The sequence below is a fragment of the Bolinopsis microptera genome, chromosome 6, assembly GCF_026151205.1.
Source record: "Bolinopsis microptera isolate Bmic1 chromosome 6, MBARI_Bmic_1.0, whole genome shotgun sequence".
Taxonomy (NCBI): domain Eukaryota; kingdom Metazoa; phylum Ctenophora; class Tentaculata; order Lobata; family Bolinopsidae; genus Bolinopsis; species Bolinopsis microptera.
The window spans coordinates 7,483,576-7,499,949 of record NC_087077.1 but is presented as its reverse complement, the minus strand read 5'-3'; the positions used below and the strand labels follow the sequence as shown (position 1 = coordinate 7,499,949).

General features: G+C 37.0%; 1 protein-coding gene across 2 annotated transcripts in view; it reads right to left on the bottom strand.

The window, feature by feature from the left end:
* The window catches only part of LOC134817523 (serine/threonine-protein kinase PAK 6-like), a 49,977-nt gene that overhangs the window by 31,493 nt on the left and 2,110 nt on the right, over window positions 1-16,374 (bottom strand). Inside the window, exons 1-6 of one of the 2 annotated variants that reach the window (XM_063826665.1) lie at window positions 4,529-4,697; window positions 3,709-3,807; window positions 3,053-3,259; window positions 2,414-2,520; window positions 1,247-1,413; window positions 108-246 (exon numbers count right to left, since the gene is read on the bottom strand). In XM_063826665.1, coding sequence (XP_063682735.1) covers window positions 108-246; window positions 1,247-1,413; window positions 2,414-2,520; window positions 3,053-3,259; window positions 3,709-3,807; window positions 4,529-4,598 — 789 coding nt within the window. In that variant the 5' untranslated portion in view covers window positions 4,599-4,697. Of the gene's footprint in view, window positions 1-107; window positions 247-1,246; window positions 1,414-2,413; window positions 2,521-3,052; window positions 3,260-3,708; window positions 3,808-4,528; window positions 4,698-16,374 lie in introns of those variants that run through there. The other variant, XM_063826664.1, reaches the window with a different exon arrangement.

Sequence of the window (16,374 nt, the reverse complement as noted above, 5' to 3'; positions counted from 1 at the left end):
ATACGTTTAATTTAAAGATACCTACATTCACATTATAATCAACGTCAAAGATAAAAATAATAGAATTAAAATACGAGGCTGGATTACAATAAGGCAACCCTAATGACCTCGTTGACGAGGAGATCCCGTTTCTGTTGCCTGTGTAAGTTCATCTTCTTGACTGCCAGCCGCGTGTCAGTAACAGAGTCGTTAACAAGCATAACCACCCCAGAAGAGCCCTGTCCAAGCTTCTTTATCTCCTTCAACCTGAACATATCAAATTAATAGATTGATTAATTAATTAATGAAATATAATTACATAGTACAGTATTTAGATACCTATCCTGAAAATCCTAACATGATATTACTGTTTGACGGGTTTCCTTAGAGATTCAAGTGCTCACTGCACTATACAATAAATAAAACAGATGAATACATTCTGGATTTCTGGTGCTCATGACACACTTAGACATTGAAAACACACCCAAGAAACATATATTCAAGCCATCCAAGCGTGACTTAGTATCAATATCAAGTTTTAATTATGCAATATGCACTTCTATAATTTTAATTATTTTTCACTTTTTATTACAGTTCAGAATTTATAGACAAATCCAATTAACATCATAAAAAGTGAGGTTGATAGAAAATGTCTTTAGGCCACATAAATTGCCTCTAAAATTAGAACTTGTATAGGTTCTAAGATTGGAACTCTTATAGAAACTTCTAGAACCTAAGTCCCATAAGTTCACTGAAGTATTTGTCGTAAGATGGCATTATCACATACATTTATGTTGCAAGCATCCCTTTATATGGCATTGGTTAATGTGGAAGATTGAGAAGTGTGAACCTAAAACCAGAACCGGGGCTTTCAAAGCGGACAAGTTGACTGGTTTTCTGTTTAAATGTTCTAAAATATTTGTTAAACTTATGCAACGATCATGGATAAATAGCATATTGGTCAAGAGAGAAAAAATACAAAATAATCAGCTGAAAAAGGGATTCTTTGACTCGATCAATGGAAAATTAGCAGACACAGTCACAAAGATTACTTTGATTTAAGAGGCGTCACTTAGGCTATGACGTCATACACTGGTAACAAGAAGTTTTAAACTCACTCTAAAATTCGCAAGTATTTGATAAATTCAAACATAACAATACAAGATCGCATAAAATAGGGCAAATAGATATTAAAATAAAATAACAATAAGTTTATCGATTTACATGCTTATTTACTCATTTGCTAATTACATAATCTATTATTTACCTAGTAGAGGGGTTTTCCTTGCTGCAGTACTTGGCGATCATATCCCGAAACATGTCATCCTTGAGTTTGAGTTTCTTGGCAGTGCGAGGAGTGATGGGTGGAGGAAGATTGTTCGAGAAGTTCTCTTTATCCGCTAAGTGATACGGTCCTTCCACTTTGAGATGATTCTGGAAAAGTCAGTTATTCTACAACATTCGAAATTTAGTGGTTTAAACATTTGCTTTCAGTGTTGGTGACGACAAAATGGTTAAAAATCAACGATCACTAGCTTTTTATAGACTACATCACATCTTGGCGTGAAAATTTCGGCTGTTTTAAATCCCCAATTTTAACAATTTAGTCACATAATCATCGACCAAACTGCCCCATTTCATAGCGAAAGTCTCTTCCAACTAGGAGTTTGACAAAAATAAAATAAATAAATAAATAAAGTAAAGGAAATGGTTGGAGTTACAGTTAACGATATTTTACAACTCTGCTGTGAATTCCAGGTAACCTAACTTTAAAAACGTACTGTTGTTAAGTTACTACTTTATCATTAAGTTAATAAGGGCAGAAAGTTAAAATTTCAACACAAGGTGCAGCGTTAAGCCACTAATTGCTGGCTCAGAACAAAACTTAAAACCACGGATGAAGTTACCAAAACATGTTTTTCAAAATTTACTGTTTACGTTTTAAACGCCAAATTCGGGGTAAACCATTCACATATTCTCAAAGGCAGTTTTGGGATAATATCAGAAAGCGTTGGGATGCAAATGCGAGATATTGTCAGACAATTATTAAGAAGGTAACATGCTTTGTATGTTGGCAACGAACAATGGTTAAAAATGAATGATCACAAGCTTTTTCTACACAACACAACGTATCTTTAAATTTCCACTCACACGCGTTAAGAATTCAAACATTACGTCAGTTTAAAATCCGTAATATAAACAAAGTTTTGTCGCAAATTTATGCTATTCTACAACGAACGAAAACTCATTAAATTGATGGCATCTCTTTGACAAAACTTTGAAAACAAAAGGTTGAGGTTTCAGAATTTAGAGTATACTCCATTCTACTAATAATGTAAAATATTTGAATATACCATCATCATGATATATTATAGAAGCCAAATTCAGGATACTAAATAAGATAAATTTCTGATGGCAATATCACGAAAGTTACCTGATTCTTGATTATATCGCCGATAAGATCCTGATGGTTGTTATTGTTCTTTTTCCCGTCGCTAACTTTTCTCAACGTCTTATGTTTTCTGGTAGGCTTCTCCGGACCTGTAAGGTAATAATAATTAAATAAATAATAAATAATAATTCACTCAACAACACTACTTTTTTCACAATGTGAATATGTTTCACTGTTGATTATGAGTATAACCCTTAAGAAGGTAACATAAGCTGTATTACAGCTCCTTCAAGACCTATGTAATATAGTAAATGACAAAAGCTACACTCTCCACTACAACAATGTAAAGACAAAGGTCCAATCCAATCATCACACGTTCACCACCTCCGCTCAGATCACACTCCAAAAATGTGCATAAAATACCCAGGTATTTTTGGAAATGTAATGATAAGATTAGAATTGACAAATCTATGACACTGCGAGAGTACAGTTTAAGAAATTGTCTACGATTTAGAGTCTACAATTACAATCCAGAATGTTCCAAACGCAAGCCAAAAATGTGTTCAGATCCCCCTAGTTTAGTTCCAAAAAAGAGTTAAGATCTGTAATATATGTGTATAATATGTGACATTATTATTCCGTTACCACGTGACTTGAGCAAGCCTCAGAATAACTACATACCTTTGTTTACAGTCGGTTTTATCACTTCAGGAGGGGGTGTGACGTCACTTGGAAGGGGTGTGACGTCACTTGGAAGGGGTGTGACGTCACTAGGGGATGTGACGTCACTGGAGGGTACGACATCCAACTGGGCACCTTTCTCAGAGTTTGTGGAGGAGCTCCCACAACCCATCTCATCTTCAAAGGGGCCAGGGGAGGGGTTGTCTTCTGAAGAGAGAGAGAGGAAGTCATTAATTAGATCTGATTATCTTATTAATCATATTTGATTAGGTATTGAGAAGTGCGAGTATTAGGAGGTTATTACCGTGGAAATTAAGGTGGAAATTACGAGAATTGATCAAGGAAGACCTAGATTACCAGATAACTTTTAAATGACCTAAGTTCTGAATGTGTTAATACAGCCTATTGCCAGACAATCGCTCCTGTTCATGGCGCTAGTAACCGAGTACCACTGGTTTTGGATCAATGCCAGCCAAGCCGTACGTGCGAATATTTATATATTTATATTCCTCGGAGGAGGCAGACAAACCAGACCACTCCCCGAAATCCTAACACTTGTACAGATAAAACCCTGACTAAAGATACCAAGTTCAAAATGTTTCCCGATAAAAGATAACCGAGTCCAAATAAATTCCAATTAAGATCCGGGCGCCTACCTTCGTCTTTTTCTGAGGTTTCGGGGGTGTCGTCTGTGATGAGGAAGGATTTCAATTCAGGAGCTAAACAGTTGGTGATCTCGTTGAACAAGTCCGCTTCTGAAATTATAAGGATTTAAAAAGCTACCTATAGCACCGTGATTTACCGTGATTAACCTTTATACCCAGTTTCAAGCATTTAAACGAAATATATTACGGCTACTATAAAAGGTCCGAGAATTAAATTCGATTATAATGATTTGTTAACATATCTAAACGGAATTTTCTGTTTTGTAATCGAACGTTTCACTGTAAAAGCTGGCAGCATAAGGGAGTACAATATTAAAGAGCGTGCCTGGTTGGTAGTAATATGGTCAATATTGAGCAGCATATTTACCTAATAATCTATAATCTCCGAAATTAAACGATATAACTCCAAATATGATAGACTATGATATAATATAATCCATATTAAAAGTAGTAACCAACGTTAGAGGTGATATTTTGTCGGATCTTCATTGGTTCACACTACAAATATGGAATGATTGTACTCCAAACCAACCACCAGCCTCAGTTAAATAGTAGCAAAACGAGGATTTCTGAGCTGTGATTGGACAGTGAGGGGTCACGTGGTGTGATGGTGAGCAGGGGATTGGGTAGATCGGTATGTACGCTTGAATTTAACATAAACGAGACTGGCGGTTCACAGTTTTATTGTTTCGTACGCGAATATTCGACTGGTAACCCTCAATACAAGTTACGACTGGCACATCACTCTCCAGAATTTGTTTTGCGGGGTTATTTGAGAGACTAAATAGTAGTATGATCTAACAGTAGCTACCTGAGATTTCCATCTTGAAAGAAAGTTCCCTTCTAAAGGGCGACGTCAATATCCTTAAGAGAACAGCCATGGTGACAGGTCAACGAATTACAGTCAAAATTACAGTAAAAATTCAGAGTAAACTTCCTAATAAAATGTGAGTCGCACGACAACTGCAGTCATCAATTCTGACCTATCTGGCACACCTTTCTTTTGTAAGTAAGCATAACTTAGACTTTTCATCTGTGACGTATACAAACATTAAATAATATTATTTGAAACACGCCTTCAGCCAAGCATGCTATGTTATAGTTTACGAATGATTTATTGTACCAGTGTTTGTCAGACATGCTAAATGAACTGACCCACAGTGTGATCTAATAGAAGGTGTGGGAGTTCCTAAACTTAATTTTGTAAGTAAAATAATACATTTTATGTCTTAAATTGAGTTATATAATGAAGAGTTAAACTTAACTTTGTAATGTTTTGAATTCAGATAAAATAGTTATTAAAATATACGTATAAACCTCATTCCATCGTGTGGTGTGTTAACAAGGTTATTCCCCCACATCCAGAAACACGCCATCTTGCAAGGCAGCCTTGGAGGAAATTTTTTTTTGGGAGGAAAAACGGTAGAAAAAGAGGAAATTAAGAGGAAATTAAGAAGTTACTCCTAAATTTCGAAATATTTTTTTGGAATAAAAACAAATTAATTGAGGAAATTTTTGAAGAAAATGTTTCGATTGTATAAAAATCAAAGAGGAACATCCTGTTAGTTTTGGAACACAGTGAAATATTCTGATTGGAGAATGCAGATTGCTGTTGTGAAGTTACCAAATTTACGTGAGTACTTGATTCTTTTCAATCCCAGTTTATTGCTGTCCTACAAATTTCTTTAATGCCAAATGCCGTCTAAAACACCCTATTTCGCAAAAAATTTCCGGGGGGCTGCTCCCCCTAGCCCCCGCCAAGGGGCTCCGCCCCTGGACCCCGCTGGGGGCTGCGCCCCCAGACCCCTGCCACAGCTTGCTTGCTTCGCTCGCTGTGCAGCTGGATTGGACACGTCGACTCGCTTCGCTCGCCGACAGCTCCCTCCCCAAACTTGCGAGCGAAGCGAGCGGGCCACAGAATTTAGAAAAAAACGCATCTGGGAGGAAATATAAAACTTTCTGGATGTGGGGTTATTCCATATTAGGACATTGGCTGTGTGCCAGAAGATTTTAAGTTATTTTATTTCTAGACTAGATTACTTAACTAGATTCACTGTGTTAGATAACGTTACGGTCTCAATTCTGTAAATGTTCACAATTCGAGTAGTTTTAACCTACTAGGGCTACCATCTCTATAAAACTCTCCTATTCAAGGTACATTACATCATCATTTCAGCGTTTTGAGGTTTATCTATTTGCCAAAATATCCGATAAAAGCTAATCAAATGACTACTCTGATTTGATTCATACGGCATAGACATCACTATCAGACGAACTTGTTCAAAAATAGACCGAGAATTCGACCTGATTAAATTTAAGAAACAATTTCCTTTTGATGTATTTCAAGTGTAGATTAGATTCAGTATTTAAGTAGAGACAAGGTCTTGTGACTACATTAAAATCTTACTTTAACTTCTTAACTGTCCGTTTAAATCTCACAACCTAGGTATTTAGGGGTTTTTAACGCGATAATATGCGTAAATATGCGTTAAAATCGCTGAGAATAACCCCAGATAAGACGCTGGTTATAATAATGGTCGGATCGTTATCACACCACATAATAAAACCCCACTCAGTCCAGTCAATAAGAGTCATGTTATAAGATCAGGTACCATACGAGCTGGAGATAACAAAGTGTTAATTTGATCCTGCTAATTAGAGGAACGCTAACACTGTAGCTGCTGGTGTGCACTGTGTAACACAGCTTAGTCGCTGTAACACATCACTTATCACTACTGCAGTCTGCACTCGAGGCTGTATTATATTACAAACGTGATTGTTGTGATTTCTTCAATCGTGGAATGAATTTGTTGGAGGTTCAAGGATCAGGTGAGAGTAATTTTCGCTAAAGTGGGTAAAGTTATGCATTGTTTGCTATATTTGGATTTTGGACGGCCGTGAAAATCTGGCCAATAAAAGCTAGAAATTTGGGAGCCAGCTTTTCGGGGATGTGCTATCATTATAGTCGAGACCTTAAGGTGATAGGAGGGACTTATAACAAATAATTAGGATTTACTAAAATTAAAGTATCTAGTACCCGACCTCTCCGATTAAATCATACAGGAACAAATGCACTGTCTCTATGAGCACAAACATAGTATTGATTGTAGGCTGTAGCTTTACTAGCAAAATTGTACACTACGGGTATATGGCCCCCAGAATATAGGTCGTTTTTTGAGCACTTAGAAACAGGTGTTAAAACTACTTCTAAGCATGTTTAGGGCTGTAAATATGTACATGATAACCATTTAAATGTTTCTTGGGTAGTTGAAAATAATTATTAGGTTTTTAAGTGTACTTTTTTTTCACCTGTAAAAATACCATTTTTTAACAGGGCCCCCAGAATATAGGTCCAAACATCTGTTCCTAAGTTGTTCTAAAATTGTCACAGACAGTTATATGCAGTCAGAATATGTTGCTGAGACTGTATTGATGATGCCAATGGCTCCAGATACTAAATTGAAATGGTTTAGAGTATACTAAATAGCAAAAAATCAAAAACTACGGCCCCCAGAATATAGGTATGCAAAAATCGTCCTCAAATACTCCACCTTCATACATTTTGATGATGCCATCTCTTCAGCATATGTTCTTTAACTGTTTCTCATCACTACCCCACATTCCTTAATGCTCAGGGTGACAGAGAAAATGCAGAATCTTGGTCGCTATTTTTTTTTTAAAACCTATATTCTGGGGGCCATATACCCGTAATGAGTAAAATCTTTAATTTTACTTGTTAAAAAGCTTTCATGCACTCATTTAGTAGGGATCTTAACTAAATACTTAAATAAGATTGAAGGAGTGTCCCTAGATATGATTGAGGGGGGCTGTTTTTATCTGTATCAATACAATGTGCACCTCAATGACTGTAAATCAGACATTTTTGGCCGCCAAATTTTTTTAAAGGCCTAACTCAAAATTCTGTCCCAAAACTTAAGGTCATGAGACAATTCTACGTTGATTCTGAAAATTTCATGTGAAAATATTGAAACCCTATTGAGTTCTATTGTTTTGAGCGAAGTCAGTTTGAGATATGGGCGATTTTGTTCATTTTTTGCGATTATTTGAACACAGAATCCACAGTTAGGTAGATATTGAGCTGATAATCATAGAGAATGTGTAATATATGCTTACCTTCCATATAAAGTTGGTTTCATTCAAAAATATTGATATTTGACCAATTTATGGACCAAAATCGATCAAATTCGGTGCGTATGCCCAAATATGGGCATATGGTTTTTGTTTTTATCCCATAACTCGGCCAATTTTTATCCAATTTTGATAAAACTTGATATGTGGGTTCAGGAGACTAGTAGCTACAAGTAGAGCATCCCAAAGCATGGTTTTGGGCATGTTCAGGGTTTTTGACCAACCTATATTCTGGGGGTCGTATAGACCTATATTCTGGGGGCCCGTAAAATTGTGGTGGCCATAACTTTTTTCCAAATTGTCAGTTTGCAGATGTCTCGATGAAAAGATAGCTTAAAATAATACTTATACTCATACCAGTAGTCTTAATGGCATGTGTTGGACAGATTTTTGTCATGACAATTTTTCGCCATATTTACCCCTCTAGAAAATGACAACATCGTTTAAATCTTTCGCTGTCATGACCAAATATACCAAAATACCTCATGTAGGTCCAAAATTTTTATCCAGAAACATAAGTTACATGTTTTACTCCAACCTAGCAGTAACAGATCCCATTAGTATCGCTTATCTTGGTTAGAACTGTATCCACTAACATGACCTATATTTTGGGGGCCACCTATATTCTGGGGGCCATATACCCGTATGTTCATTCTCTACTTCCACAATCACAGTCCTGATAATACAGATCTCTAAATGTCGACTGTAAATACTGGCTGAGAGTGGAACCACCACCTCTCTAACCCTGTATAATGTGATATAGTAACCGTATTACCTAGCTAACTACGTTACCTACCACTCCTACAAATCTACCACCGGAAATTCCAATTGAAATACAGGTTGTATTTTGTAACCGTACTAGGTCAATACTCGGTTAATTTAAATCCGGTTCACTCCAGTGCGGGGTGGTTGTGCGGGGTGGTTGTGACGGCTGTTTTAGTCGCCACTTGCCGGGCAAATGTGTAATAAAAACAACTCATATGCATACTTTACATAATTTATTTGACTGAAATGTGGAAATGGGTGTCGCAGGAAAAAGAAACTGCTCTAAAAGTTTACCCAGCTTTTGGGATAACTAACCGATATAAACATAGTTTACAACAAAATATGTTCTTTAGTCTCATCCGTGAACTCTAAGAGCTTAAAAAGTAATTGTTATTTTACATCTTGACCCGAATTTAAGGCAAGCTATTTTATCATGATGGTACGTGATATTATAAGATGGCGTTTCTCTTGTCTCATATAAAATCAGGTCTGAGTTTTTCTTTGCAATGACAAATTTTAACTCATAAAAACGATTCATTGAATGGAAATATTCGAATGCCAAGCTTCATTCATAGTTTTTTCCGTTTATTTGATAATTCTGCTGCAAAACAAAACATATAATTTTTTGATATCAATTTCAGGAAACTAAACCCGATTGTACGTCATTTCTACACTGATCCCTAATGTTGACTCCTGTCCCGGATATAAATAGCACATCCCGATTAGATGAAACAAAATGCGCCCTGAGTGACTTAAGCAAAGGTTTTTACCGTCATTTCCGTCAGGAAGTGAGGTCGTACGAGGACCCCAGTGCCTAATGAGTAATGTCCGGTCAAAGGCAAATTTCAGAAAAAATAGCAGGAATTAGTCCTTGTTGTAATGATATTGACCAGTAAAAGGTTCCGAAATGTTCATTCGACGCCCGATTCATTTAATCTGATTTGCGGTGGGGTTAATGAGTATTTTCACATTTATTACTGTAAATATTTTAAATTGATAGTAATCTGCAAAGCAAAGGTTGTGCGGAAGAGATGTTATTTATAGGTGACGTAGTTTTGGAGAATGAGTGTAATCTATCCATGATGAGGGCTTTAACCTATAAACCGGATGTATTATTACAACGAACTACGGCTCTTTTCAGAGGCGAAATTAGAGAAATTAGGGAAAAAATTATTTTCGAATTTTAAACCCCGCTCCAGATTCCAGAGACGGTATTCTTCACTTTACGTCGGCTCTCATTAACATAGTTTTGAAATTAGTCCTAATTTTGAGATGACGGTGTGCCCTAGCAACGTCCCGCCGGCTCCCTAGCAACGCCCCGCCTGCAGAGACTTGGTTACAAAGTTACCAGATTGTAGCTCAGTTTAAGTGTATTTTAGGGGATTACACCGTGAACTACATCATCTGAGACTGGGAGAGAAGTGGGCTCGATAGTAAACAGGGAAGTGCTCCTAAATACCTCTAAATACCGAGAGATACCTCCCAAGTAGTCTCAGTGTATGTGATTATTTCAAACTAGTGCATGAGTGGGGAGATGCTAAACTTAGGAGAGAGAGAGAGAGAGGTATTTTTCAAAGTAACTCCCATCCATAAAGGAGGCTCTAAACTTGACGTTGAAAATTATAGACCCATCTCTCTCTTAGGTTCTTTCTCAAAAATCTACGAAAAACTGATGCACCGACGTGTCTTAGAATTTCTCAACAAAAATAGTTCTTTATTCGAAAATCAGTATGGGTTCCGTCCAGGAAGGTCCTGTGAACATGCTCTTCTTAATGCACAAAGTACAATTTTACACTCTCTTAGCAAAAACCAAATTTCACTACTGCTATTATTAGATTACAGTAAAGCTTTTGACGTCCTGGATCATGCTACACTGCTAAATAAATTACAGCACTACGGCATCCGGGGAATAGCTCTAAAATGGTTTGAGTCATACCTAAGTGATAGAAGCCAATATGTAGCAATATTAAACAATTCACATTCGTCCCACAAGCCTATTGTGCATGGTGTTCCACAAGGGAGCATTCTAGGTCCCTTACTTTTCGTCATATACATCAACGATCTTCCCGGTATTTCTAACATGATGGTAAAATTCATACTTTATGCAGACGATGCAAATATCATTATTAACGGTTCCAATGTCCAAAAACTAATGCTACGGGTCAACCAATTAACGGAAACATTATCACGGTGGGTTAATAGCAACGGATTAGCACTAAATCTAAAAAAGACGTGTTATGTGATTTTCTCGAAAAAGCGCATAGAACCATCATTGATTAATGTACAAATAGAAAATATAGTATTAGAACGTAAAACTGAAGCCCGGTTTCTTGGTGTAATTGTAGATGAAAAGCTTAACTGGAGTAGCCACATAAAAGCACTGAGGAGCAAGATGTCAAGATTTATTGGGGTGATGTACAGGATAAAACATAAATTGCCAATGAAGGCCCGATTACAGATTTTCCAAAGTTTTGTTCAGTCCCATTTAAACTTCTGCTCACTTGTCTGGGGATTTGCTTCAAAATCTCTTATAGAATCTCTTTTTGCTAAACAAAAACAAGGTATGAGGGCAGTTATGGCCGGAAATGTGAACTACTACTACAAGGACGGAAAACTGCCAGAGCACACAAAACTAGCATAATTAAAGAACACGAGGTCTTAACCGTTCAAGGGGTTATCGTTAAAAACGCACTTATTTTACTGCACAAAGTTCGAAATATGTCTAGTTTGTTACCTAAATCGATTTCAGAACTTTTCCCTCATAACACACCCAAACAAGGAACGACACACGAACAAAACTTAGACTGGTTATCAATTTACTCACAGACTGACCTGAGATCTAGCATCTTTTATAAAGGCCCAATGCTCGCTATTTCAGAGCATAACACTCGCATTACATGCCCATCCAGTATATTTTCTATCAACTATATATAAGAATTCGTCAAAAAAAGTACTACTAGACTTGCAAAGTGCTGGCTGCAACGACGAATGGCCACCATTTTTACTCCACAACCTACCTGGATTACGTAAATCACAAAGAACATAGTCAATAATCACTCAAAACCAAACTCATACAGCTCAAATTAAATAATCTGAATCAGGACAACATTTCAAACCACCTGCCATTCTAACAGCACATTCCTTATTTCACTGCCACATAGCGCATATCTACACTGATAACACACCTAATTGCGGTGAGACAGCATCATAAAGTTACTAATATCAAATATAATTGCAGATCAGGGCCAGTTGACTCGACCAATAAAATTTTAATTGAATAGTTTTAATAGATAACATCACAATTATAATCTGCGTGCCCCTCGGGGATGAATATTTAACTTATTTCAATTATATATTACTTTTGAGTAAACATTGGCTGGTACTACGGACCAGTCCCCCAATCAATCAAAGGGAGTAATTTTTGGGCAGTCTAGATATGGCAGACTGGTTAGTTGTACTGTTGTAGCGCGTGTGACTGGTAGTGCGGAGGATAATATCTCCTGATATCTCTTTTTCTCACAGCTATATTTAACTCATTAACACTACGAGTTGGAAACGTTTTGGGATTTAAATATAGAGGAGATATTACAGAGCTTAATTACGAGGTAATTATAAAGATCATTATAGCAAGGCATTCCAAGAAACGGCGAAGACGTGTTTTATGCTTTAAATTAAATTTACATTGTTAGGTTAAAGTATTAAAGAAATGTAACTTACTTTGACTTACGAACTTGGAGTGATCCAATAGTCTTCCCAGATAATCTGACCACTTACGGCGCACTTATTGATGATACGCTAGTTTGAGTTGGGCATTCTACAAAGTGATTTTATACTCAGCCAAGTGTAAAAATTAGCAATAAATTTACACATTCAAATATGATACACAATCCAATGTAATGTGAAAAAGGGCAGGAAAAATTAGTAGTATGTTTATACGGCATAATAATTAAGTTCATGGAATAGAAAACCTCAATCAATTACTAATCCAAATCAAGCAGCATGAACTGTGGATATGTCACGTGTTCTACACGCCTGTACGTGATTTAGCGTGCAAGGACCGGCTCGTCTGAATACGAAGCTTAATCAAATCTGGTAAATTTCAGAAAAATTGGCAAATTAATAATCCGTACGTAAACAAAGAGTCAAAGAATAATTCTCCAGAGTTTGTCTAATAAACTCAGCCCAACAATAACCGCATAAAGTCACATCAACCACTACTGACTACATATCCTACGAATCATGCAACAGGGGCCTACAAACCACGGTGTAAAACCACACAGGAGGGGCACATACACATTCCCCACATTCCCGTTATTACAACAAAACCCGCACACAATTACAACAATACTACAGGTCAAATTAGCTATATACACACAACCCCTTCTCTCTCAATGTTTAATGGAGCAACTCTCAAATTTTAGACAGAGAAGCATGAACTGAAGGATATGTCACGTATTCACACTCCTGTATGTGCTATGGTCATGTGATACTGGTAAGACTATGGTCATGTGGTGAGACTATTCGTGTTTTAGCATGCAATTCCCTCCTCACAAGACTACACGTTTTGTGGATGCTGTCATGAACACGAGGATAGGAAATATTATAGAATCAGAGGAACTGGAACCTTATCTTTCTCAAAAACAAAATCAAACCGAGAATGCAGCATATTATGTAATGTATGACTTTATTTTTTATCTTAAATTCACTTTCACTTTCACCTGTCGGAACGCATCAAACTGTAAGCAGTCTATATATAGCCTCTGAGACACGGGCCATTACACTACCTACAATAACTAGTCACTAGCAGAATGAAATCTTAGTTGGTCAATACGTATTCGCACCCGGTACGGGTACGCGCGTACCGAGTTCTGGCCCCGATAGCGGTACGTGCGTACCCGCACCCGCACCCGAAAACTCAAAAGTGAATTTGAATTTTTCAAATTTAAATTGAAATTTAGAAACGCGTGCAAGCCCTCGCAATCAAGATATACTCACAGCCCATTTCTCAAAGTCCAGTCGAGCAATTGTTCTCAACATACGACTACCTAATGGGTCCAAAACGCAATAGGTTAGCTTTCGAGACCCAAGAGAAGCTGTTATTCATCAAAAGTAATTATAAAGTTTGTAACAAACGGGTGTAAGACCTGTGGTTTGTTACAGATTTTATAATTACTTTTGATGACACTGTTTGATGAACTGTGTTATCTTTGCGGATGTGTAATTGTTGAATTCCATTTTTAATATTTACTATTGTCTTTTATTTTGTCTCTGAGATAAGTGAATTCGTTTGCTTTTTAATTTTGGCGTACCCGTATCTGCACTGGGTACAGGTGCGCGTATTTTGCCGTATTTGCGCGTACCGACTGAAATTGTGGTGGTACGCATACCCAAGTCAGCTTTTTTGACGTATTGACCCACTAAGAATGAAATGAAACCTCGGAGATGACAACTAAATAACATTATTTATATTGTAGGATTAACAATGACTGAGCAGAACAACATTTCAAATAATGTTATTTCCGACAAAATAATGTTCACTTCTGTAAATTTGACGTATATAGTATTTTATACTGATGCATGCTGCGAATTTAAAATTAGCCGAATTTGATAGTTTGGTTTTATATGGTGCGTCAAATTATCAAGTTGCATGAAAATTTTGCATTTGACGATTTAAAAGTTATAAAACCGATTAAAGAACAAAAGCACGACACTGTAACCAATACCAGAAAGACGCAAATATATATATTATGTAATAAGAAGTGAGCACGCTCATTGCTCAAAAACAGTTTTAAATCAGCTATATGAGATAAAATAAGATAAAAACGTAATAACTAAATTCAATATCAATGTTTTTAATATCAATTTCAAAACATTTGATTTCCAGCAACTCCACAGTCGACAGAACAGAACTACAAATCGCAACTAAACCACAAAACAATCTCAACAACAGCAGCACACCTCGAACAACAACAACAACAGCGCTGCTGTACAACACCAAGGCTACCAGTTACCGTCTGTAAAAGAGAAAAAGAAAACACAAAATACAAATCGTCAGATACTAACTACTAAACACGAGGATTGAGAGCGGTGTGCGTGTATGTGGGGAGGCTATTAACTATTAAGTGTTAATACACAATCTACATGTAATTATTTGTATGGAATTGTAGGTGGCAAACTTGCAAGTTATAATGTAATGGGTTAATAATATCCACAGACTCGGTGCAGGTATTATAGAGTGGTGGTAATTACGAGAAATAAAGCAGTTGCAATGAGGTACAAACAGTATTATAATGTGTGGTATCTAAACAAAGCATGTGAAGAAAGAGAATTTAGAAAAATTGAGCTCTATTTTGTGAGTTAGGCCGTCAGAGAGTCTTGAGATCCGCTGTCTTATCAAAAATTAGGAGCTATTCGCAGGGGAGCTATTTTGCTAATTGGACACAAAATTACTGTGAACTAGACGGCTATACAATAGCTGCTACGAGAATATGCCTAATGCATAATATAGTGCATATAGTGCATATTATAGTGCACTATACACTACATTATTATACACTACACACTACAAAGTCAAACTAAGAGCTAACAAGAATAGTAAAGTGTGTACTGTAAAGCGTTGACTGTGTATCCTACTAATGCTCGACCTCACACACAGCGAGCCTCAGCTACCGGGTTATTCTTAAGAAGAAAAAACAAACCTGATCCATAAAGCGAACTCTTAAACATCGTATTTAGAGCCGTACAATTTACTAACTATCAACGGAACATAAAAGCGTTTAAATGAACTGAGAACAGTATTAAAATTTGCTTAACTAAAGCTGATCTGCACACGTAACGTGTAACTGAAACCTGCATCTGCATATGAACTGAAGATCTTTGAGTGCACAGTCGGCGTATAAAAGCGTGACGACGTGACCAGTACCTCAAAGAGAAGGAGATTGTTTAAAGAAGTAAGCTGGCTCATTGCTCGACAACACTAGTGAAAGCGAAAGCGAAAGAAAGTTCACAATATGCTCGGTTTATCAGAACAATGAGAAATGGTGCTGGAGAGAGCTACAGTTGCTAGTTTTGTTGTTGTGGTTGCTGAGTTACCAGAGAGTCAGAGACTGAGTATGCTGATGATGTCAGTGACGAGGGATAGGAGGTCTGTTGCTCATGGCTACCGACTTAACATAGCTTAGGGCTTAGCGTTAACCTAGATGTCACATGTGTGCTTACCTTATTTAACATGAGCGGTAAACTGATTGTCTGCAACGAGTTATGGAGAAAGATTATAATATAACAGTTGCAATATAGTGCGGTTACCTAACAGTTGGCTTTATGTTATTTAACTCAGTAAGTTATACAGCTTTTAATAACAAGTTAAACAGGGGCTGCTGGAGTAGCAAGAAGCACCACTAGTTTCTGTTAGGATGTACATTTTGTTGGGCTCCATCTAGATCAGTGTTAGATAGACTGAACATGGTTGAGCAAATACCTCACTAGCATTACCTACCAATAACTGCAGCACCAATGGCTGGTAAAACGAGCGCAGTCGAACATATTTCCACTGATACAGTGAATGCCTTCTTTGGAGAAACTCAACTCTCAAGCAAAATTAAAACTGCCAGCAAAGGTTAAGCGATACAGTATACCATTTCAAACCATTATGTCAGTTTCGTTGATGGTGCTATTTAACCAGCAGAGACATTATGTAATGGCATTTAAATTTAGCTATTCTTTGATCGGTTCAACAAGAGCGAG